Source organism: Hirundo rustica, chromosome Z, assembly GCF_015227805.2.
Source record: "Hirundo rustica isolate bHirRus1 chromosome Z, bHirRus1.pri.v3, whole genome shotgun sequence".
NCBI classification, from domain to species: domain Eukaryota; kingdom Metazoa; phylum Chordata; class Aves; order Passeriformes; family Hirundinidae; genus Hirundo; species Hirundo rustica.
The window spans coordinates 53,554,045-53,579,522 of NC_053488.1; the positions used below are offsets into that span (position 1 = coordinate 53,554,045).

Sequence of the window (25,478 nt, forward strand, 5' to 3'; positions counted from 1 at the left end):
ATATCGTTGGTGATTGCCCATTCTTGGGATTTGCTGAGATCTCTCTGCAGGGCCTCCCCGCCTTCCAAGGAGTCAACAGCTCCTCCAACATTTAACAATAATATGTGAACTTACCATCCCTTCCGGTCCTGTGTCCAAGTCATTTATGAAGATGTTGAAGAGCACAGGGTTGAGGATGGAGCCCTGTGAATACCCACTAGTGACAGGTCCTAATATGCAATTGCAGAAAATTAATAGTAACAGGACAGCAATCCAGTATAAATGGTTTTATTATCTGTTTGCTAACCTTTCATAATTTCACAAAAAGATTTAAAAATGTAACAGAACTACTTGACTTTTTTATAATTGTAAATAGATGTTTCATTTATTGAATGAATCTTGAACTGACATAATTTACAAGCCCTACTCATAAATATGCAGTACAACTTACCTGAATCAGATATCATAATAGTAAAAGTGACAGAATAAATGTAAAGATTAAAACTTTATGTTGCCAAAATAGAACTTAATGAAGAATGCCTTGGGTATTTAGTTGTAAAATTTTAACTACCTACTTTCATCTTCCTTCATATAAATTTCTTAATATAATATCATAGAGTGGTTTGGGTTGGAAGAGACCTTAAATATCATCTAATTCCAGTCTCTAAATATATTTATTGTGTTAGCAACTCCTAGTCACAACAGAACATGCTGAATTGTCTGCCTACACCTACTACTATCTGATGTTCTCAAAAAACAAATAAACCCACAGAATGCAAGTGCAGGACATTCCAAACATACTTCTGTGCTCAGGAAATAATGCTGAGGATAGGGCTTTTGATTTCAAGTGAGAATGTATGTCTAACCATGTAGTAGCATGTCTTCCCTAAACTGTAAGATAGATGCTAAAGTCTTTATCTCGAATCATAAGATAAATATCATGTATCCAAGAGAATCAAAGGAATAGTGAATTGCAAGAATGCTTTCATCTTAAAATGGCAACATGCATCTATAAATCAAGAGCCAGATGTTGGCTACTTCTGAACTGAGAGTTATGGACAGTATTCATCACACACACTGGATATAATATTTTAGTCTTCATAGCGGTCCAGGAGATTTTTGGTTTGGTTTGGTTTGGGTTTTGGGTTTGGTTTTGTTTTTTTTTTAGGAGAAAAACAAATCTTTGCCTTCAATATACAAATACTGCTAAGACAAAATATACAAGCATAATTAGAAGCTGAAATAAAGAATTAACATCTGAATAAGGTAATAACATAAAGGCATCAACTTCACTCGTGTAATTTATGTTGCTTGCACTATGCTTCACACATCCAAATTAGCTGTTTTCCTTTGAAGAAATCTGTAGAGGCAAGCTCATGTACATGAGATGTGACTGCACAATTGCAAATTTAGCACTCATTTAATATTTTGGAACGGTGCATATAAATAATTTTGTTATATGGAAGTAAGTAGGCTCATATTTTTCTTTACTCTTTTGATTTGGGCTCTTCTGGAATTTGCCATGTTCCCTGCAAAACGCTAATAGCATAAGCTATGATAAAATGCCCTTTTTCTTTTCATTTTATTATAACCCAAGGTGTCTTAAAGATGTATGTGAAAGTTTGCCAGAACTCTGAGATTTAATGCAAAGGTTAGAGTGGCTAGTCTTTTATGATTTTTGAAGCAGTAATGTATTTATTATGCTTAATAAGACATGTGCTTTACTTTTAGAAAGTACCTTTAATTTCAAAACTTTCCTTGCCACAAGGCTCAGCAGATCAAAAAATATAAATTAACAAAAAAATAATATTTTGACATGTTTTGTACTTCCTATTTCTACAAACTATCAATGAACTTCCCCCCCCCCCCCCCCCCCCCCCCCCCCCCCAGTTTAATTTCATTTCATGGAGCTACTAGCTTTCTGGTCTTCATTATCTCACACTGTGAAATTCTGTTTTGGTTTTGGTTTTGGTTTTTTGGCGTTTGTTTGTTTGTTTGTTTGTTTGTTTGTTTGTTTTTTGGTCACAAAATCTTGCTACAAAACTCCTCTCCTTTTTTACTGCAATAGTCAAAAACTATTGCAAACAGAGCCAGAAGGATTTTGAACATTGTTATTCAAGCTTATTTAAAAATAAAAAAAAGAGGTTTTGTGGCATTTTTCTATTTACATTGCTAAGTTTAACTGGTGACTTCTTAAGCAATAGCCTGTAAATATTTTACTAATTTAGGTCTCACAAATTGTTGAAATTCTGTGAAGCAACACACTCTCCCCAGTCATCTGGGAAAAAATGTTTATAAAGATCTTTCAGGTTTTGCTTCATGTTTAGCTAAGAACTGTTAAAAACAATTAAAGTTGCATTATCAGTTGCAATTTACCAGCCTAAGGAGAAGACACATAGTAATTCTAGGTAAGTATTTAGAGGTAAACTTGGAAGATAATTAAAGCTGTATTATTCAATTGCTTCTTTTATGGAATTTCTTACATGTAAAAAAAAAAAAAAGGAAAATAAAGATAGAAAAAGACATAATATGAACGAACACAGTGGTGAGAATACAGACATTTCAATACATTATGAAAGCATCGTTCATCCTTAATTTTCCACAGTTAAATGATACAGATATTTTCTGCAAAGCCACATTCTGCAATTTACTTAAAAGCATTAATATTATGTAATAATATTCAGTTTTCTTAATTTCTGTTTGTTTCACCATTTTTCATTGCTCAGACTTGTTCTAGGGAAGGGAAGGTGCGGGAAGGTGCGGGAAAGGAAGGTGTGGGAAGGTGCGGGAAGGTGCGGGAAGGTGCGGGAAGGTGCGGGAAGGTGCGGGAAGGGAAGGTGCGGGAAGGGAAGGTGCGGGAAGGTGCGGGAAGGTGCGGGAAGGTGCGGGAAGGTGCGGGAAGGTGCGGGAAGGTGCGGGAAGGGAAGGTGCGGGAAGGTGCGGGAAGGTGCGGGAAGGTGCGGGAAGGTGCGGGAAGGTGCGGGAAGGGAAGGGAAGGGAAGGGAAGGGAAGGGAAGGGAAGGGAAGGGAAGGGAAGGGAAGGGAAGGGAAGGGAAGGGAAGGGAAGGGAAGGGAAGGGAAGGGAAGGGAAGGGAAAAGCTAAAGTAAATTTTCTAAGTGCTCATCCATTGCTTTTCCTAACTTTTAAGAAAAAGGATCCTTATAACAAGAAGGTAATTTTCAAGAATTTTTCACTATGCACCATGAGCAGCTATTGACTTAAATTGTCTGGGTTGTTTTCTGTTACTTGTTCCCTGCCTGGTAAAATAGGTTGTATTAGGCAGCATCAAACCATTCATAGTCATAGGCACTACACAAGGATGAAAGGTTAACCATGGGAACTGTCACTTCATTAGTGAAGTTACAATGCCATATTTGAATCCACCTCAATTTTCAACTTTCTGTTAGATGAGCTATCAAAAGTGTGATAGTGCATTGTGGTGCAAGGCTCTTCCTCATCTTCTTGTTCATATTTACAGCTGCTTCCCCTTCTTTCTTCTTCCATGCTGCTCATCCTCCCAGTCTTTGATTACCAAGAGGCCACACGGCTCTTAGTGCTCTCAGATGCAGATGCCGTCAGACATCCCCTTCCCATGATTTCCAAAAGAGGTGTATCATGCATATGAGGGGAGTTGATGGACAGGATGCACTTGGTACTGATTTTTTTTTTTTTTTTTTGGCAGTGTCATCCTGTGTTCTGAAATTTAGTATCTATCAGCACTTTTCCAATCCTTTCAGGCACACAAATGTGACAAGTGTTGCAGTTTTCTCATTTCTGAAGGAGCATGCACAGGCTGACTGCAACCACAGTCCTGTGGGGCTCAAATTCTTTGTGGACATCAGTAAGCAGACTGCTTAGTGTAGTTTCCCCCACGAGATTAGATGACCGCCGATGGCAAAAGAAGAGTCTGACTCTCTGGCACCAGGTTGGATATTTCAGCTGTTATTCTCAAGTCCTGCTCCGGTTGCTGGAGACCTTTCCCAGTGCCTCGCCGAATCCTACAATGTTACTATAGAATTCCTTGCACTGATAATTCCTCTGAACTATCAAAGTTCAATACGTTTTTGAGAAAGAAAAGTCCCCTGAAGATTACTAAATAGGAAAAAAAGCCCTGTGTCTGGTTAGGGAAGCTCCTGAGTTGTAAATGGGAGAATTGTTGGGAGAAGTATCTTATTTGACCAACTTTTTTGGCTCTTCTTCAAGGCAAGGCCAGACAAACTTTTTATGTACCCAGCACAGTTCCTTTTAGGTCCTTGATGAGGTGATTAATTTTTTCCGTCATTCTCTTATTTTTCCTGGTTCACAAATTTTGTAATCTAATCCAAACCCATAATGAAAACATTGCAGCCTATTTTTCAAATTCTCAACGTCATTGTTTTTTTGTGAATCACTTACAAAATCTTATGTTCTCTCTAAGGACTTCCTTACTGTAGTAAACTACAATTTTACTAGCCTTAACAACTTATTACAATGTTCTGCAACCCTCAGAACAGAAAATTAGTCTTATAGATTAATAAGGAAATTATCTTTTCTCAGCAATGAGGAAGGAGTGGCAAATGGGATGCTTCCAGTTGTTTGGTAAATTGTGTGTATGCAATGTGCAAAACAATTTAACCTAGTTAAATATGAAGCTGGACTCTAGTAAGTTTTCAAGCTCTAAAAAACTGTAAATAGAGCTGCATAACCTGCATTTATCTGTATTGAATTTGTCAATTCCGTCAGTGTTTCTTAAGCTTATAGTAAGGAAAAGGGGAGATATTTCAAGGAAAGACAGGAACAATCAGAACAATGATATATGCATGCCTATATACATTTATATGTATTTAAGGAGTGTGTGGACTACCTTATGCTTAAATAAAATATTCCATCGTTCCTAGTATTAAAAAACTGTGCGATAATTGTACAAAAAATGTGTATCAGCATGGTTGGATTATATAATACCCAACAGAACTGCTTGTCACTGTCTCAGTTACATCATAGTAATGTTGAGTTGACTTCTCCACATCAGCCTTATCTAGTAAGGTTTATCCAAATACTCTAGAAGCAACTGCTTACACTTGAACGTAGAGTAAAAGTCATGTCAGTGAAGGTTCATCTGCTCAGAATAACCCTTTGAGGTTTCTTTGGGAGGGGGTTGTTTGTTTTACTTTCATATGAAGAAAACTACAAATAATTAGAATATTTTGGTCCATATCAAGCCTATTTATCAGCATTTTCCTTTGTGCAATTCTGATTTTACAAATGAAAAAGAATTGGTTGCTTATATTTTGATATGTTTGCTCTAATTATTGAGCTTTTGTTGGATCAAAATTCAACAAATAAGTATACAGAACTCAAACATCCAAGGTTTTAAATGCTGCAATATTTCAACTCTGTATTAGCTCTTTGCAATACTGAAAATGAGGCAATTGTTACAAATTAAGAAAAAACAGAACCATAAACTGTATCAATATACAGTATGTGGCAAAAAGCAGCTTTTTCTTGTTAAAATGTAATGTCTGTTTGACTTGGGGTATTGCCTATATTCAGAAGGCCCTTGCTATTTGTACAGTATTAAACAAAATGGCTAAAGGGCTCCTAAACTGCTGTTTCTGGAACAATGCCTGTCAAAAACACATCCCCACTCTTTGCTGATGCTGCGTAGTTAATGTGGAGAGGGGCAATGCCTGGCCAAGCACCTCTGCCCCTGAGGTGTGTAGCCCTGACAAACATGGACTTTGAATTCTGCTGCAAACGTGGTAACACAGGGGCTGGCACTTGTCGGTAGGAGAAACCTGTGGGGATGAAAACTAACTTTTGTTTTCCTTATTGCAAACTTTGTCCAGGCAGACATCTTCCTGCCAACGCTCCGTAAAACTTTTATGCTGTAGTAGGGAACATAAAATGGAGAGGTACATGTGCATCCTTAAATACAGATTCTGCACATATTTTTGCAGGTTACTGAAATTTACTGGTTCAAAGTCTATCTTAGGGGTCTCCTGGGCTGAGAGGAGGTTGTCACTCTAAATTTTATGAGGTCAGATGTCTGTGTTTGACTTGAAGGGGAAAATAACAACAAACCAAAGAATAAGCCATTATTATAATTTCCTACAACGTTGTAAGTGGCCAGAGCTGGGATTGTTTATGTATCCATATGCTGGGGTTTGACACCGGCTAGAAGTCCAGCATTCACAAAAACCCATTCACTCATTCTCCGCTGCTGTAGTTGAGCAGAGGAGGGGAAAAGACAAAAAATTAAAAAGTTCATGGGGATATAGGGTAAGGAGAGGATTAGGAGAAAACACTTAAAGGGCAAAATAGGCTCAAAATATAAAAGGTATAAAGAAAAAATATTAAGAAATTAAAATAGGATAGTGAGAACTAAATGAAACCTTTAGAACACCTTCCCTTCCTCCTCCCAAGCCCTCCCCTCCTTCCCACCAACAGTGCAAGGAGAGAAAACAGGGTGTTTTTAGCCAATTTGTCACTTCTAGAAATCTTTCAGTTTGCTTAGGGAGAGGCATCTCTTCTGTTACATTGTGGCATCTTTATCATGGAAAACAGTTCTCCATAACTTCTCTAATGTGGTTCTAATTTTCATAAGTAGCAGTCCCGCCTGACCTGCTGGAAGGTGAGTACCTCCCACGGACAAAGCAGTCTTTCCACAACTGTTTTCATGGGTCATTAGTTCATGGGGTTTAGTCTTTTAAGGATGCGCTGTTCTAGTTTGGAAGCAAGGATCCTCTATCTCTGGAGGCAAGGGTCTTCTCTCTCTGCTCAAGTTTCCCACTAGATTGCAGCTTTTCAGCATCCATGCGCTCCAGCATTAACACCTTTTCTCACAGGCTGCAAGTGGACCTCTGCATCCCCCCTAGCACGTCATGAATTACAGTTTGTTTGTTTATTGCGTTATAGTCCTCATCAAGGCTTCTAGAAGAATCTCAGCTCCAACATCCGAAGCACCTCCTGTCCCTCCCTCCTTCCACCGACCTTGGTGTCACCATGTTGTTCTCCTCACGTCTTCCCCTTTTCCTTCTCTCTGACTCAGGAGAGAATTGGTGTCCATAGGTTTGTTTGTTCTTGAGTTCTATCCATTGAAAAGTTCTCACAGGGTTTAGCAGTGCTGAAAGGTTGATCCTGTCCAGGCTCTGCATCAGGGAATGTCTCCTCATGCCGCCCCTCACTGTTGGCCATGGGGTCCCTGGCAGCTGCCACAGCGCCGGCTCCATTCAGTGCCTGTCTTCATGCGGGGCACCGAAAAGGAGAAGCTGCTGCTGCCCCTGCCCTTCTGCCCTGAGCATGGCGAGTTAAAAGCAGCAAAACAGGCACAGTTCTCTGTGAACCTTGCTGAGATTGCCCCAGCTCCATGGACTGGTGGCCGCCCTGGGAGGAGAGGAAGAAAGATGAATTGCACGTGTTTTTTCCTTCTTAAATATGTCATCACAGAGGTGTTACCAGCTACTTTAATTTGCTTTGGCAGCATGTTTATTTTTGCCAGCCTGTGATTGTCTTTGCCAGGCAAGGAGGAAGCTTCTAGCACCTTCCCACAGAAAAAATCACTTCTGTGGCTGGCTTCTTCCCTCCTCACCAAAAATCAAGTAATGCAAAACCAACACACCATAATACTTTCCTTCTTTTCCCTTTCCTCTCAATTCTTAGAAATCCATTTTCTCTCAAAATTCCTAGATCTTGCCAAGAGTTACTCCATTCTTCTCTAAAGTTCAGCGTATTTTTTTACTTAATCTGTGCTCTTCCCACCACTTGGTTTGCTGAGCTGGGCTGTGCTTCTTCTGCCCTTTATACCTCCTAGACCCCTGTCTGTGTCCTTCTGCTGGTCTTCCGATCCCAAGGAGGGGTCATAAAAGCCCTGGGACTCCCCATCCAACTGGAACACAAGGGCAGCCCACCACTGGAGAACAAGCTCCTAGGTTAGCCACAGAGTGCAAAGCCATGTCCTGTGTCAGTAATGCTTTAAAAAGTGGGGTTTTTTCCAAGGTTGCTGCACCTGAAATGATGTGTTTGTGGTTTGCAGAGATCCCCTTGGTCTTGTACCTCTTTGCCCTGATTTCCGTCACCTGGCTATGGGGAGGACTGCACATTGCTTACCGGCACCTCTGGATGTTAGTCTTCTTCATTATCTTCAACAGCCTGCAGGTAAGAGCTAGCATCTGGTCCTTTGGTCTTCTTGCTGACCTGGGAATGTCTTTTCCATTCACATTTGTCATTTCAGCTTCACCAGCTGAACAACATTCAGTATCTCCTTGTCACAGTGTGGAAGGGTGTATTCTGTTTATTTCTGAAACTAACATATAGAATGCATATTAAAGCAAGGGATGCATTGTTTTTAAACAATAGCACTATAATTGCTTAGATTTCATTTCACAACTAATACAATCAGAAGGAAAATTGCTTGCTTCTGTATGTAAAGTGTTACTGAGATAATTATACCAGTAGAACTGAAGTATCTGTAGCCTTTGCAAAATCACTGAGTATTTCAATTTTCTGTATATGTTGTTAATAATAACAACAATAACAACAACAACAACAACGATATAGTAAATAACCACACAAATGTTTGAAATTCTATAACCCTAAGACTGATTTTGTTCCCATTGTAAGAAGTGATCCTTGAGGCTTAGCTTTTCTCATATAGCATATATATTGGTAAAGTGAATAACTTGTATTGATAAAGTAAGCAAATAAAGACTAATTCATCATTAATAAAAGAAAAGTAATATATCTTTCCAAAATTTTACCCATATAAGTGTTTCCACTGCGTTTTCTAGTGCATTGCACTGCATTTAATACAATTCTACATATTTCAGAATTATTTATAGAATAAAGCTTATTATATCACAGGTGGGAAAATACCCCTGATGTCTCAAAACAGTGAAACTAGTAGGAGATTTAAAATTATATATCAAAATCTTTGGATGACAAGTTCTTCTGGGCTTCTTCCAGTAAGTCCTTCTTTTTTAAAAACAGAAATCTCTGTGACACCTTTTTTTTTCCCCATATTAAACATTGTTATACCCCATCAAATAAAAATAATTAATAAAAAAAGCATATTTTCACCAAATTGATTTATTTTAAATTCAAAATATTGGCATTTCCTTAGACAGTACTTTCAAAATCATATCTCAGATTTTTTTTTTTTTAATTGAAGGAACAAATGTACTTTATTCTGCCTGTAATATATTTGATTTTTCTGTATATATTATCTTACTATTATTATTATTATTATTATTATTATTATTATTATTATTATTAGAGAGAGAGACACACACATATTGGCTCTGCTTCATCAATAGATGTGGTCCTTTTTGGCTTCTTGCCTTAATGATAGTTACTAATATCTGGGAATAATTGTATATGTCAACCATTATTGAAAAAGTTAATGCAGCATCTCTATTCACATTACATCAGTATTGATCTTCCTCATCAGGAAGAGAAACCTGTTACTTTTGTTATTTCTAGCCCTAGAGAATCAGTAAAACCTGAAATATCAAATAAATGTTTTTCTTTATTCAAAAGAGGTGAAAATGTCTCAAATGCATTGTCTCCTCTTGTGTATTATTTTAAATTAAAAGCATGTCTGGAACTCCAACTTAAACAGTAGTAAACAAAAACTTTATTTTCAGCTATGAGGACCTTAATAACTTATACTCCATGCTTTAAAAGTGGATTTTATCCTTTCCTGGATTTTTGTCATGTAAAATATAATAGACAGTATCCAATAAATTTTACAACTATTAATTAACTGCTTTTTAAAGTAAAAATCTACTGTATTCTTAAAAGAGGAGACTTTTGGTGTTGTGTACCCTGGGAGAAGGTAAAAAAACAGCATAGGTTTTTCACAGTAATACAGTTTTTAAATTTGTTTGTTTTTGTAGATGATTGTATTCAGTGCTTTGTAAATATCTGTAATGAAACAAGTTTTAAAAATATTTCCTGGAATGCCCCCACACTTTAAATAACCATCCCATACAGATCATTCTTCTATTTTAAAATTAGGATTTATCTAGTCAAGAAACAGAAAAACTAATGTGTAGTTTAGGTGACCCAACATGTAGCATGAAATGAAAACCAGGGAAGGAACACGAGGAAATGTCTTTTCACCTTGTAAATTTCTTTAATCTATGTTTTCATCAAATAATCAAATAAAATTCACTAAATTAGATAAAATATCAGTATGCAAGTGTTTGTGTAGAACAAAATTATGTATTACAAATACTGAAGAAAAATGAAGGTTTTGCTGTAGGCAGGTGTAGCTTCAGAAAGGATTTTTACACCATGTTCCCAATGATGAGGGGCTGGTCTTGGGAGTACACACTTCCTGCTGAGGGTCATTCTGACCCACAGGCTGTGCAGAGCCACATTTATCCAGCTTATGGACAATCATGTCCAGTGTCCTTTGAAGATTTAATCTCAGCCCATCTGTTTGTTACTGGGAAATGAAATGGGATTTGATTGTGGCTAACACATTTTTATAATGATGACAGTAGAAACTAGCTGGCTTTGTCATGCATTCTGTTGGAATCTTAGTCTCATGTCTTTGTCAGCTCTCAGAACTGATGATTGCTAAAACAAGACTGTTTTAGCAACAAGTAACTGCAATAAAAGGTGGATTTACCATTTATTGGTGAGCAATTCTGTTATACAACAAGTCCTGTTTCAGCCGGAAAGCAATTCATTTTTCATTATCAGTTTTTTTTCACAACAAAAAAGAGGAGATGAAATAGTTTACAAGAAGCAGAGGCATGATTCCCTGCTGCTCAGGAGCTATGGGCTGTGTAAAGAAGCAGAATGTGATCCATTAAAATGTGTTGGATATCCAAATGGATTCAACGCAGGACATTGAAAGGACACTGAATATTATCCATTGTGTTTGTTTAGCCTTGTGACATGCATTTCCCAGGAAATGCACTTGCTTGAAAAGTCATACACTCAGTACAAATTGTTTCCAAGCACTTCCTGCAGGAAACTGTTCCCATCAGAGAGAAGTTTATAGTAAGAGCTATTCTAGTGCATGGAGGGGAAAGCAACCCTTTCCCTATAACTTCAGAAGTAAACATGCAAATGGGAGGGCTTTTTTATTTACAAAATAAAAAGCACATTTAGAAAACCGTGAAAGAGAAAGAAGTGTGTTTGGGATACCTGGTATTTTGAGTTCCTTAGCAGTATGCAACTAATTGTCCTACCCAAACAGCATCTGTGATGCAGAAACATACTCCATTGCTCTTGCATGATAAGCCTTGGCTCCTCATCTTTTCCCTTCCAAAACAGAAAAAAAAAATTACCTCTTTTCTCTAACTTATGATTATCATTGTGGATTTATTCACAAGATATGTGTTTTTCTGTGGTCAGGAATGAAAGAATAAGCTGCTATCTTGAGTACTTCTCTCAAATATTTGGAATTTCACAAGCTCTTTTGCATGCACTATATCCGTCTAACTGATTGCCATGTTTTTCATGCAGTTAGGAGAGTGTTTCTGATTTGTGTAGCTCATGTCAACAGTGGCATATTTGTATTTGATTGATCCAGTGTTCAGAGCAGTGGGTGGATCTCTTCCCATTGTTTGCAAAGGGGTCAGAATGAGGCTTCAGGCCCTTTCCTAGGCTATTCTCTGCAGCCAACTTTCTTAGTATAATCTAGATATTTATTTGGCTATATATCCAGCAAACTACACTACACACCTCCATCCTCTACAACTTAAGGTGTATCTGCAGTGTAAACTGCAAGATATTAGGTATGCCACAGTTACCCCAGTCACAATTTCCTTGTAATAAGCCCCACCACTCTTCTATCTCAGCAATAAATTGATTCAAATTTTCAATAAGTAATTTTTAACCTAAATGTTACTCTTATACTGTGATATTATCAACAGTATAAAATTTCCATTTTTCATGAATATCAGGAGAAAAAGAAAAGGCAGCTAGTAGGTAACCCATAATTAATGACAGCATTCAAAAAATCCTTTTGTGTTTGTTTTGGATGATGCAGGTAAGGGTTAAATGTCTGCCTGTTCTGCATTTGGGCATACTAGATATCTCATGCCCATGCAATAAACACCAGTGTTACATGCAAAATACTTCTTCCCAAGAAACATAAGAAAAATCTGGAAGAGTTGACCAGTGGTTTTCCAAACGCGGCAAATGGGCTAACTTGCTTAATGCAATGTCTCAGTTTTGAGACAAATTTCACAAAAAGTTCTAAAAGTCAACTTATTTTAGTAGATTGCAATAAGAGAAGGTTCAGAAATTCAGGTACAAATACCGGAAAAGCCTTTCACAAGAAATTTGGGCATACAGAAAACAAGTGAACAGGTGCATATCGAAACCTGACATTGACTTGAGAAGATGAGATTAACCAAACTTGATTAATTAAACAAATTAATTAAAATAATTAAAATAGCTGTGACAAGCCAGAATGGGAAGAAAGGATAGCTTGAGTAGAAAATTAGGTAAGATATCAAAGCAAACTAGTAGGTGTGTTGGCAAAAAACCCCCAAGCATCATAATGAAACAATAGAAAATACACTAAGGGAAATCAGGGTGACACAGTTTTTGAAGGAGAAATAAAGTTTAAAAATGCCTCATATTGTGACAGTAAATAGAGAGTAAATATACACCATTTTGTATGTTAGTGCATTCTATTATGCAGGAAAAGTATAAACAAAAGTACACAGTTTATAAAGCTCATGCCAGTATCAGTCTCAAATGAAATAGGTTTTTTTTTCCTAGAACATACTATTCAACTCTATTCAACTATTCAACTATTCAATGTAGCCAGGGGACATGAGAGAGCCACGACTATAAATAGGCTCGCTTCCTGTGTCTTATGACATCTTTCAAAAGCTTCTGCTCTCATGAGTCAGAGGTAGACTAAAAGATCCCATGCAGTGTTTCAGATTATCAAAGCCACACAAAACTAAACAAACCCCAGTACTAGATAGACATGAGATGTGAGTAAATGTGGCAGGCTGTAAAAAGCTGCCTATACATTTTGCAAAAGGTGGTTCTACACTGCAAATAAGCCCAGCAAAAGGCAATGTAGGCCTCATAGTAATGCCAGGATAAGATGAACTACAGTTTATATCAACGATATCTAGAATGCTTGTTCAAGTAGATAGAGTCTAACCAAATCTTCTGTCAGCTGAGTGCACAAACCAAACACAGTTAAACATGGGCCAAACAATTCAAATGCTACCCCAGATACAAAATAAAATACACATCCAAAACAATTCATGCCTTCCTTTTCATGTCTGTTCAATAAAGCTGTTTCTGGTGGCTTGGATTCTTATCTGGAAGGAAAGACAACAGTATCTTATACTTAAGGCCATTCACTTTACTTTGAAAGTTGTTCACTATATGCATTTTTAAAAGTAAAAATAACTACAATAAAACAAGTAAAGAAAGCATGTCCCTTCTGAGACTTCACACTTTTTGACATCAGCTAAACTTCTGGGTTGTAATCTTGACTGGTCAGTAGCATTGGTATGCATTATAGTAGCTGTACAAACATACAAAGCTGTCCCTGAGACTTGATTACACTGTGAATTAAGAGAATGCAACAATTTTATATTGCTTTTTCTGTTTACAACTTCTTTCTTAGAAAAGAGTCCTCTCTGTTCCTAGTTACCACTTGAAACATATTTAACACATTTTTCTGTAATTCCTTATGAAATTATGGTAAAAGATTCTATTTAGCTATTCAAGTCCATACATAATGGACTCAAAATCGTCTATAGCTGAAGACAAAAAATAGAAAAAGTCTGCAGTGTCAAGTAAACATAGGAAACACTATTAGGGTAGAACTGAATATCTTTAAAATATACATTAGAATTGATGTCAGAAGAATAGTTTGTGTTTAGAGCTGTGTTTATAATATGTTTAAATAATACAGAGTGAGAGAATGTACTGAAGTAGGTTTTGGTTTACTGGATTTTCAACTAATCACTGAAAAACATTTAGACTTTTCAGTGACACCCTTAAAATAGAAAAAGGTAACTATAATAATTAAAAAAAAAAATAAATGTAACTAAACGACATTTTAGATCTTCCAGCTTCTCTGAAGTTCCTTCATCCATTGTTGAAGAATTTTACATTAATAATATAGTTCAGGAAAAATCTTCTAACAGCAATTTTTTGTGATAGAAGGTGAAAAAGTAGTTTTAGCCATTCTCCTCGGGAAGAGTTAGCAATGGCCAGAATTATGTAGCATACAACAAGTAAGGAATGCAACTATAACTGCTGCAATCAGTGCAAGTAGACCCACTGAAAAGGACTTGGGATCAGGTGTGTTCTTTTCATTTTCCACCTCTGTCAATATGAGTCAGCTTTTTTTACTGTGAAGAATGAAATAACAACCAAGTTAGTTTGGTATCTGTAACAAATCACTCATCCTTTTTTTTTTGCATTTTTGCCAGTCTCTTTATGTTACGATAAATAGCTTTTTCCCTTCTTCTTTTTAATTTTTTTTTCCCAATAACACAGGCACAAGAAGTATCTTGATATAATCATAATGTAGAATCAATTTCTTTTTTTGCCTTTAAATTCAAGCTTCTAAATTCTTCACTGTTATTTTAAGACCATTAATTGATGGGGTTGAAAGAGCTTGGTCCAAAAGTGCTGAGGTGACTGAGGATAAGAATGATAGTAAGAAAGATAACATTGCTCTCAAATTTTCAAATTTCTCAAAATTTAGGAAGGAAAAACATAATTTCAGAAAATTGTGGACTGACAGTACTAGGGAAAATGGAATTCCTCTAGGAAATTTGATAAAACATTTAGCAGGCTTCACCAGAAGTAGTTTATCCAGCAGATTGAGTTATCATGCCTGTCCACTCAGAGTCAACCCACATGTTGAAAAGTCTATCCAGTTTTGGAGTCTCCATTTCAAGAGATGTGGAGAAACTGTCCAGGGGAAAGCTACCACAGTGGTGAGAGGCCTGGATGGAGCACATGTCTTTTGAACAGTGCCTGAAGGAGCTAGATTTATTTAGTCAGGTGAGGAAGACACCAATAGAAAATGTAATACCAGCATGCAAATATTTGGAAGGCGGTTAAAAAATTATGTTTTCATACTCTTCCACTCTACTCTTTTCATAACCTCAGGTAACAGCAACAAGGGCACATGGCCACAAAACTTTGGTGTGGGAGGTTCAGACTGGATATCAGGAAAAATAATTCATGAGAAGGAAGTAGGGAACTGGAAGTGTTTCCCTAAGAGGTTTGGAATCTCTACTGTTTTCTTAGCTAGATACAGTTAAAATCATCTTGAGACCATCCATGAGACCAGTCTCTGGCAGTTTTTTCCTATATAGCAGTTTAAAAAAAGGATTGATATTAATCTAAATGCATATAAACTGCAAATGCTTATTTTACAGTGAGGACAGAGCAGTTCTTTAAGTACAGTTGATAATGACTTTGCTGGCCTAGAAAATAAGGAATCAGAAGTTGTCTGGACAAAATTAGCCAAAAAAGAAACTCTTAAATGGATTCTTTTTGGAAGTGCTTTCCTCTAGAGAATCACAGAATCAGATAGGTTGGAAAAGCCTTTGAGATCATTGGGTCCAACCTATGACCCAACATGATTTTGTCAACTAGACCATGGCACTAGGTGCCACATCCAGTCTTTTCTTAAACACCTCCAGATGGTGTTTAAGATGGTGACTCCACCACCTCCCTGGGCAGCCCATTCCAATGCCCTATCACTCCTTCTGTGAAGAAATTCTTTCTAATATTCAGCCTAAAACTCCGCTGGTGCAGCTAAAGACCTGGTTGTTGGGGCGGGCTAAAGAGAAGGCAACTGGCCAAAAAAACCTGACACTTTGAAACAATGGCATGGTATGAAAATAGGTTGTCTTTAACTCAAAAGTGGTTTGGAATGGAATGAAGGAAGAATCCATTAAATGAGACTGGGAGACTTCTATACGTCAACAAAACTTTTTTTGTGCTACAAAAATGGTTCAGTTACATGTTATTTTTTTAACTGTGTTTTGATTTTGACAACTAGAAACCTGTTAGTTTGATAGCAGTTTTACAATCAAAGAACAGATACTTACAAATAATACGTGGTTTGTATGTATTAACATTAGCATATTAATCCGAGCTGTTTTCTGCTAACCTCAACAAACTAAAAGCAGCAGATCTGTTCAACTCATAGGCAGGTATTTAAATACAGTTTCTCAGCAAAACTGAGGGAATAAGAGTTAGGGAAAAAATATGGTGAAAATAAAATGAGAAAAGTATAAAAAATAGTGGATCTTGATACTAACCTTTACTTGAATTTTCCTTGTGAGCATGGCAGAAGAACTGCTAGCATAGCTGTTTTATTACAGAGATTTAGGTATTGTTGTTTATTCAGAGGACTGATATATCCTCCATAATGAAATGGATGATTTTTAGTCTGTAGAATAACTTAAGAGAAATTAGATGCAACCACACTGAATGCAGATTTATGCACTAAGATACGAGTAGTAAAAGAATTCATACTATAAATTGATAAGCTCTCTATATATGTATATACATATAAGAAACTTTGATGAGTGTATTACCTCAGGACAAATGCAAATCAGCAGCGTAATGTAGGTCTGAAAGAAGCAAATATGATGCTCACTTAGTAAACAAGAGCAATTTAAATGCTATTGTACAGGGTATTGGTGATGCATTACTTGGGATCCCCTGGATATTTCTAAGCCCATTGGTCCAAGAGATGAATTCTGTATATTGTAGCAGTAGGGGGAAAAAAAAAAAAAAAAAAAAAAAAAAGCATGAGTGGTAAGCAGGGATTTGAAAGTCTTATTTCAGAAGCCTGGAAGTATTTCACATGTTATCTGTCATCTATTTTCTGTGTCCATATTGGCCTTGATCCAGCAGCTATATAATCACACTGGTGTCATCTTGCATGCAAAATAGTATACCCTAGTTTTTTAGTGACTTCAGTCTGTTTAGTCTAATTAAGAACAACTTTTCAGATTCCAGCATCTTGGTTCTGTTAAGAAGGCAGTGTCATGTGAGAGCACAGATAAGGCATTGAACATCTTCCATAGTTGCATTTGCTTTGCCTGCATCTAATAGCACTGACAGCTGTGGGAGAAACACTAAAACATCTAACCTGCTCAGAAACACTGAGTGTGGTGTGACCTCATGCCACTAAGTTCAAGATTTTCAGTGTTTCCATCTGTTAACAAAATGCCCATGAATTTAAGGAATGTGATAACTGCACTGTTAACTGTTGTAAATAACTTATAAGTCAGTTTGTTTGAAAGTATGTGAATGTAATGTTGCCAGTGTTTCCTTTTTGTATAGAATTTTGGTGATGGATTTTATTCTCCAGAAGGGCACGTGTCAACAGTTAGATGTGAGTTCTGAATGTAACTGCCTAGAAGCAGCACTCTCAGGAGTTTTTTCTGATGCATATGAGGACTGCAAATTTTTTGGATCTGGATGGAGTTGAGCAACTGTGAAGCTGAAGCTAACCACAGTTGGATGAAAATTGCTAAATTATATTTTCATTATTTTCAGCAAAATGTCAAGTATTGCTCTTTTGCGTTTGCCTTTACAAAGGTAAACTGGATTTTAAAAAGCATCAAATCAACTTGTGCTGACAGCTGATTGCTTGTTTAAATCTTCAGATATGTTGGTTTGCTGTTACAACAGACATGAACAGTTTTAGCGACAAAGATCCTCTATTCAAAACTAGGAACCACACTGAAATTTCTATATCTTCTTGAAGAAGACTGATCAGGAGATTTAGTTTGAGATGGTTACCATTTTATTTTCTGTGTGTGGGTGCCTATGACTGTATATAAATAAAGCACATAATCTACTGGAGGCTTGATATAAATAAAGTACATAATCTACTGGAGGCTTGCTAATGCTTTGACTATGCTTCAAAAAATATGAAAGAGTAAAGCAAGGTGAAAATTGTGACTTATATAAGTTCAAATACTCTGCGTAACTGGTGTTTGATTTTGAAATTTTGGTATTTCTTATGCCCCAGAACCCTCTGGGATTAAACTTTTGAGTTCCAGAAAAGAGAAATTTGGCATTTTAATACACAGAGTGATTCCATTCTGAGTAAAGCAGAACCAACAGCTCTTACAGAACCTTCTTCTCATTCTTGACTTCAGAAAGATAACAGGAAAACAGTGATTCTCGCCATTAAGACTTACACTTTCTTTTAAAGCTTTGTTATTTTCACACTAGCTTGCCTGTCACTGCCATTATTAGCGAAGTATATGACAGAAATTTTTACTTCATAAAAGGAATATGTATTTATAGATCTGTTTTCAAGTCTCTAGGTTCATTTTATTTAGTGAACAGAAAAGGGTTAGTCACACTTCACCACTGGGTACCTAATCTATCACAATGACTTCCAAAGGCATCTTATGTGGTCAGCAAGGAGGGAAATGTGATTCCAGAGGATGCTTCACCAGAAACATGTGAGGTTCCTGCTTTCACTTAATATAGCTTTTCAGTATTTATGTTCTGTGATTTCATCCCAAAGACAATACTTCTATTAAATATCTTTTCCACCTTCTGCCTGAATTTTAAAAAAATATAGACACTGTATACATTGAAAACAGAAAGTGTGAAATCACCGTCCCTACATTTTTTGGGTTATATCAGAATCCTTTTTCATTTTCCCCTAAGAAATAGGTAATCTGAAAAAGATAAACAAATTATTTCTATTCACATTTCCACAGGTCTTTGCTTTGCAGATAAGTACAGTGTAGAAATCCTTCACAAAGGTCCAGGTGAGGCCATAGAGTCATGATGAGATTTTTGAACCACTTGAAGGCTTTTTTAGGACTCACTGCCTAAAGACATACTCTAAACTCTAAGAAATAAGCTAAAAAAGTATTTAAACTCAGATCTGGTTGTGTATGCTATTTCTTTCCTGAAGTTTTCATGCCAGTCTCTTGAAAAACTGTTTAACTGCCCTTCTTTCCTTGAGGATGCATGAAAACCGACTGAGAAAGTTTCTTTAGAGTAGGTTATGAAATGTTGGAAATATTTAAATTAATGAAAATTTTGTTGTTTTTGCTCTCAGCAAATACAGAAAACCACATAACAATATGGTAGAAGATCACATAATTATTTAGTGTATTTAGAAAAATGTACAGAAAATTGAAAATATGGAAAATAAAAATTTGGAAATGTAGTATTTTCACTAATGTAACATAAATTTTAAGCTCATATGTTGTAAAGTAATTTCAAAGAACATGCAAATAATAATTTTCTGCTTGTGCAAATCATCACAATAGGCTACAATGATATATGAAAAACAGAAACAAAATTATTTATTTACTTTTTTGTTTTGTGCTTCACCTGAAGGTAGCCATGTCTGTCTGATGAGCCTGTCAATCTTCTGAGATGCGTATTATCATCTCATTATAGATGGCTGGAATAAAAACCACGGGAAGATAAGTGACTTTTCTGGGGCCAATACACTTGCAATATGAAACAAACTTAATGGCTCCTATGTTTCTGGCTTATTCTTAATTTATTAAACCACATTACAACCAATCTCTCAGTCTGTGTTGCCTCAAGTACTTTATTTTTAGAATAAATTGTATTTTCTAATTGGAACCCAAATTTAGTTCTAATAGAGAATTAAATTCCTGTAACAATAAAAAGTAGAAGGAGCTGTGGGATGAATGCTGTCAGGACAATGTAATAAAGACCCTCTTTCTCGAAATGTGTCTTTCCAGATTGCCATCCTCATTTTCATTGACAAAGAGCATTAGTGAAGAGCTGTTTAGCCACTTTGCTGACATGGGTTGCCTTAGTTCATAAAAAATATTTGTAATAGGTAAAATTGCAGGAAAGAGACCAGTGTTAGCATCCTTGCCACAAATTTTACTTCTGGTAATGTAATTTTGTGTCTAATTTTACCTGTCATTTTGCATGTAGTAATTCACTGCACATGAACCTTAACCTAATGCAGTGAGTGCAGTTGAAAATAATTGAAAGAATATGCTTTGAGCAGCTCTGTATGTGAATTCAGAGGAAGGTTCTGTGTGGAGCAGTTACCTAACATCTAGGGTGGAAGTTCATTTGAATGTTATAACTTGCATTTTTGCTGAGTGTTCAGGGAACAATTGTGCCTTTTGCCTGGCTTATCAATATTAAATTACCTTTACAGAAACATAGGTATGCAGTTTTGTAGATATAGTCATAGATAATTACAGGTAAATACAAATTATTGTATAAATATCTGTAAATATTTTTTTATGTTTTAATCAGTGCAGACACCACTGTAAAAAAACCTCACAAGCTGTTGTTGCTTTGAAAGACTCCAAAGGAGGAACATGGGCTGACTGATGTGTATGCGGAGAGAGAGGCTATGGTTTTACACAGAGGGGCCTAGGAAAAACTGTCTTGGCTTAGTTAAGCAGTATCATTACATTACACTGAAGTTTTCTGAGGGACCCTGCATCACGGACCACCATCCCGGTGTTGGTGGTAGAGACACTGTGCCCACTATAAGAGCAGAAAAGCAGAGGTATGCTCAAGTTCTTTCCATTCCCAGTGTCTATGCTGGAATGGAATATTGAACATCACCCTAAAAATTTCTGCATTCAATAAATTACATGAATTATTGTAATTATTAAATACATTAAATGACAGTGCCACACCAGGCTATGAGAGTTCCAGTACTTCCCTATGTCACTGAGTTCTATATAGATTTATTTTTAGTCTGCTTAACATAAAATTGCTTCAAAATCTACCTGCCTGGCAAGGTTTCACAGTCTCACTTCAGAATTTCTTACAAATTCCCTTGGGTGATGGCTTTCGCCTCTCACCAGGCTTCTCATTACTTACTTATCACCCTGTTTCTTCTTCTAACTTCAGTAATGGGCCAAAATGTTTCTACAAACATCTGAACATGCACATTTTGGAGGTGGAGGTCCAATTAGGTCAGTGTTCCCCATCAGGTCTGACCTGTAAGTACCTCCAGGCCTGTGGAGCTCACCTCTATGTTGGTCCTGCTCAGCAGACAGAGACAGTGTTCTCTGGGATCATATGTGCAGGGAGGAACAAAGCTGGAATTTTCTCCCAGCTCTGAGTGGTGGAGGGATAATGGCAGAACTGGTAGCTGCCTTGCTGCCCCTGGGAACAAAAGTGCAAAGGAAGACAAAGTCAAAAAGTACTAAAGAAAAAAACAACAAAACAAAACAGACAAAGAAGCAAACAACCAAACAAACAAACAAAACCAACACCAAGCCCCCTAAACTTGTCAAAGCCATGCACTCTCCTCTTGACCCACATTGCAGCTCTGCAGCTGATGGCTGTCTGTGTTTGCTCTGCACTAGACTTGCCATGCAGCCCAGACAGCTCTGTCAAACACTTTGGATGATTTTACAATGAGAAAACACGACCCTGCAGTTGTTGCCATGGAAAGGTGCTGGAAAAGAATAGACAGTAATCTTCAGCCCTTTCACAAAGCGGACGTGACTTCATATATATATTCTATGCTAGGCAAAAGGAAAATAAAGCCTTAAATAAATAGAAAACAAACAAACAAACAAATGAAAACCAGAAACAAAATCAAAACAACAAAAGAGCTGAGAAATGTATTGATTTTAAAAACATATGAAAGGCCATCCTTCAACAGTTCCTATACTTTTTTTCCTCTGAAGAAATGCTCCACAGATAGCAGGAATGGGTCACAGACCACATCATATCAAAATCCTTTTGTTAAGTGCGGCAAACCTAGATGTCTTGGATAATTTCTGGCATTAATCCATCACAGAGAATTTCCAAGAAGGAGAAGGGAGCTTCTCATTTTCCAAGTGCAAGGAAAACCAACAGTTTTGATACATATTTTAAGAGCTGCACTATATTTTGCTGACTATGGGTAAAGCTAGTTTACAGCAAAGTTCAATGAGTATACCAACACATGGAAACCAAATGATCCAATTGCTTAGTATTGAAATATATATATATATATCCTTTGTCATTACATTGGTATGTATTGGTATACAATTTATGGTTTTATTATTAGAATAAATAACTAAATACTAATAAATAAATACTATATAAAATAATAATTATACTGTATATATTTACTGCCTTATATATATTTTTTTACACTTAGCTGTTATTTTTGTCTGTTTAAAAAGTCCTGATGGAAGTTTTTGAGGCAATGATCTTTTCTGTTAAAAGAAACAGTTGTAACACACAAATGAAATTCTAGAACGCTTTCTAAAAAAAGCCTCTAGACAAAGATTTCTAGTAGAAGACTGACAATGGTGGTGTTGAGGGCACTCTCAGCAAGTTTGCTGGTGACACCAAGCTGTGTGTTGCAGTTGACACGTTGGAGGGAAGTGATGCCATCCAGAGGTACCTGGACATGCTTGAGGCGTGGGTGCATACAAACTTCATGGACTTCAACAAAGAAAAGTGCAAGGTCCTGCACTTGGGTCATGGCAATCTCAAACACACCTACAGGTTGGGCAGAGAAGTGACTGAGAGCAGCCCTGAGGAGAAAGACTTGGTTGATGAAAAGCTCAACCTGAGCCGGCAGTGTGCACGCACAGCCCAGCGAGCCAAACGCGTTCTGGGCTGCATCCAAAGGAACGTGGCCAGCAGGGCAAAGGAGGTGATTCTTCCCCTCTGCTCTGCTCTTGAGGGACCCCATCTGGAGTTCTGTGTACAGTTCTCATGTCCCAAGAGAAGGAGGACATGGAACTGTTGTGGCAAGTCCAGAGGAGGGCCAAGAAATTGATAAGAGGACTGGAGCATCTCCCCTGAGAATATAGGTTGAGAGTTGTTGCTGTTCAGCCTGGGAAAGAGAAGGTTGTATAGAGACCTCCTAGCAACCTTCTAGTAGTTGAAGGGTGTTACTGGAAAGCTGGAGAGGGAGTCTTTATCAGGAACTGTAGTTATAGGACAAGGAATAATGGGTACAAACTGAAAGAGGGGAAATTTAGGTTACATATTAAGAAAAAAATTTTCACTGTGAGGATGCTGAGGTACTGGAACAGGTTGCCCGGGGAGATTGTGGATGCCCCAACCCTAGTGCTGTTCAGGGCCAGTTTGGATAAGGCCTTGAGTAAACTGACCTAATGGGAGGTGTCCCTGTCCATGGCAGTGTGAGTTGGGACTAGATGATCTTTATGATGTATTCCAAGCTTTTAACATTGTATGATTCTGTGATCAAATGTATATTTAATAAGAGTCTGTTTTGTATTTTACTCTGAGTAGCACTCCATATGAAAAGAGATATCAAGTACTCTCTTTAGGTATATTTTATTCTCTCCTTGCACAAACTGGGGGTTTATTATCTCAAGCCGGGAAGTGAGTGATTACATTGACAGAGCCAAATTATACCTCCACCTACTCTTCTTGTTCACCTACTTGTCAGATATGGAAGGACATCTAGTTTTTGTCCTCATTTTTGCCCACATTTCCCTTTTCTTGAGGAGCATACCTAACAAAAACTGTTTTACCTTCCTGCTTTATGAGACTTGTTTGCTGCTATCCCTGAATCTCTGGAAAGGCAGTAAGTATCTATAAGATTTTTTCACTAAAATCAAGGGAAGTAGAGAATGTAAATTGCTGACAGTTGTCATGAGTATCACAGCAAAGCCTGTGATATCACTCCGCTTCTGAGACAGTCAGTTGTCTGGCAAAACTGCTTCTTGTAATAATTGGCATATCTGTTATTCTGGATGTAAAAAGCATAAAAAAGGTCACTGTGAGATATTTGCTGGGATTGTTTTTAACTAAGGGATGGTTGAACATGGTGAGACCTTGTTTGATTCCTTAGAACTTTGCATGTTTGTAGGTCTCTGTAGGTCTGTAGGTCTGTAGGTCTGTAGGTCGCTGGCTGCAGGATCACCAAAGCATTTTCCAAATAGTCAGAAAATGCTGGAGTACACAAACACACTATTTCCATCAGTCTTGCCCTGAAACACTCAAACAGAAGATATGACAAATAATTACACCCGTTATCTACAACTATTCAGTTCCATCCAAGACAGAGTTTTTTTAAGTTTTTTTGCATTTATGGCTTCTAAAGTTGCAGAGTTCTTGTTGCAACTTTTTATTGCATTGCACTGAAATGCTCCTAAATAGATAGCTTATACAATTTATCAGTCAGAGTAAAGAGACTCAAAGAGACAACTGTAGGCATAAGAGAGGTTATGACACTGAAAAAATTCCTTAAAGGGGAAAAATGTTGTTGTAACAATAACTTCTAGCTTAACTCTTTGAGATTTTCTGTAATGCCATGTAGCAGATCAGCCATAAACACAAAGTTAGCTTCTGTCTTTTTGACTCTTTTGGTCACTAAAAGCCCACTTTCTATTCCCTGTTTCTTTTATCTCTGTGTATCAGTCATTAATACTCATAAATAGAAATTACTGCTTTAACAAAAAATAACAATAAAAATAATAATGTTCTGCATGAGTAGCTCTTTTTTTGACTGTGCACTGTGATGCTATCTTGACTGGTCTTTGAATGTAGTTTTTTCAATTGCTAGCTTCTTGTTTGAGTTTTCAGATATACTTGTTTTCAGATATAACTAGAGAACTAACTGTTCTGAGACTGTTACGGAATCTCTTGAACTAGAAGCAGAGGTTGAAAAGGCTTTTTCATCAACCTTTCCTTCTCTGGGAAAGACATAAAAACACTATTAGGCTTAGATTCTAAGGTCAGATCTAAAATGTTGGTTTGGTTATAGGTGTTTACCATGGAAAGTAAGCATGACAATAAATGTTTCTAAAATTTTACTAGGCATATGTGAAAACTCATGACCTCTGATATTTCTTGAAGTTGAAAAATGTATGAACATAACCTTACTGTGTTTGGTCTTCCTGTTTGTTCTTTTTTAGTGTAAGGTTCATCAGTGGACAAATAGTCTGGTTTCATTGGTATGTAATCTGGCTACTTTTTGCTACCAGAGTGGTCCTCCTCATAGGAAAAAGCATAAGAAAACACTAATGCAAAGAGGCCCTCAAAGGATGGTGTCTCCAGTTTCTGTTGCCTGTGTAGGAAAGAAAAATGAAAAAAAAGGCAGAGGTGGAAACAATTCACAGGCTAAGAACTGGGACAGAGATGGGGGACAAATGGGGTGCCAGTCGGCTTTGTCTGCTTTTGTTTGTTCTTAACCGCTGCCACCATTTGTGGTTGCTGAGATTCACTGACTCTCACAGAGCTCTGTAAGGAGTGGCTGCGCCCAGAGCTGTGGGGGGAATTTGCAAGCTGCTTCTAGGTGCTGGGTCTCCCATGTTTGCCCTCCACCTCTCCCAAGTTCCTACCTTTAGTGTTCGACTCAATATTTCTTTCTTTTCCAGCTAAGCTTGAAATTCAAAAATAGGGCTTTCTTTGTGTTTCCAGGATGACTGCATTGGAAGGAAGAATTTTATTCTAGCTTAATCTACATGTTTGGCAAGTTTGGCTAACCATCTATATTTTCAGTGCATTTTCAAGCTTAACACCTCTCATTTAATGTTGAATCTGTGCCCTTGAAAGAACAACTGACCCAAAAAAGCCCCAAAAA

The 25,478-nt window shown here is 37.1% G+C and overlaps 1 protein-coding gene across 1 annotated transcript in view; it reads left to right on the forward strand.

The window, feature by feature from the left end:
- The window catches only part of ADGRV1 (adhesion G protein-coupled receptor V1), a 279,799-nt gene that overhangs the window by 236,783 nt on the left and 17,538 nt on the right, over positions 1 to 25,478 (forward strand). Inside the window, exon 86 of the mRNA XM_058424189.1 lies at positions 7,992 to 8,113. Within this exon, the coding sequence (XP_058280172.1) occupies positions 7,992 to 8,113 (122 nt within the window). The remainder of the gene's footprint in view (positions 1 to 7,991; positions 8,114 to 25,478) is intronic.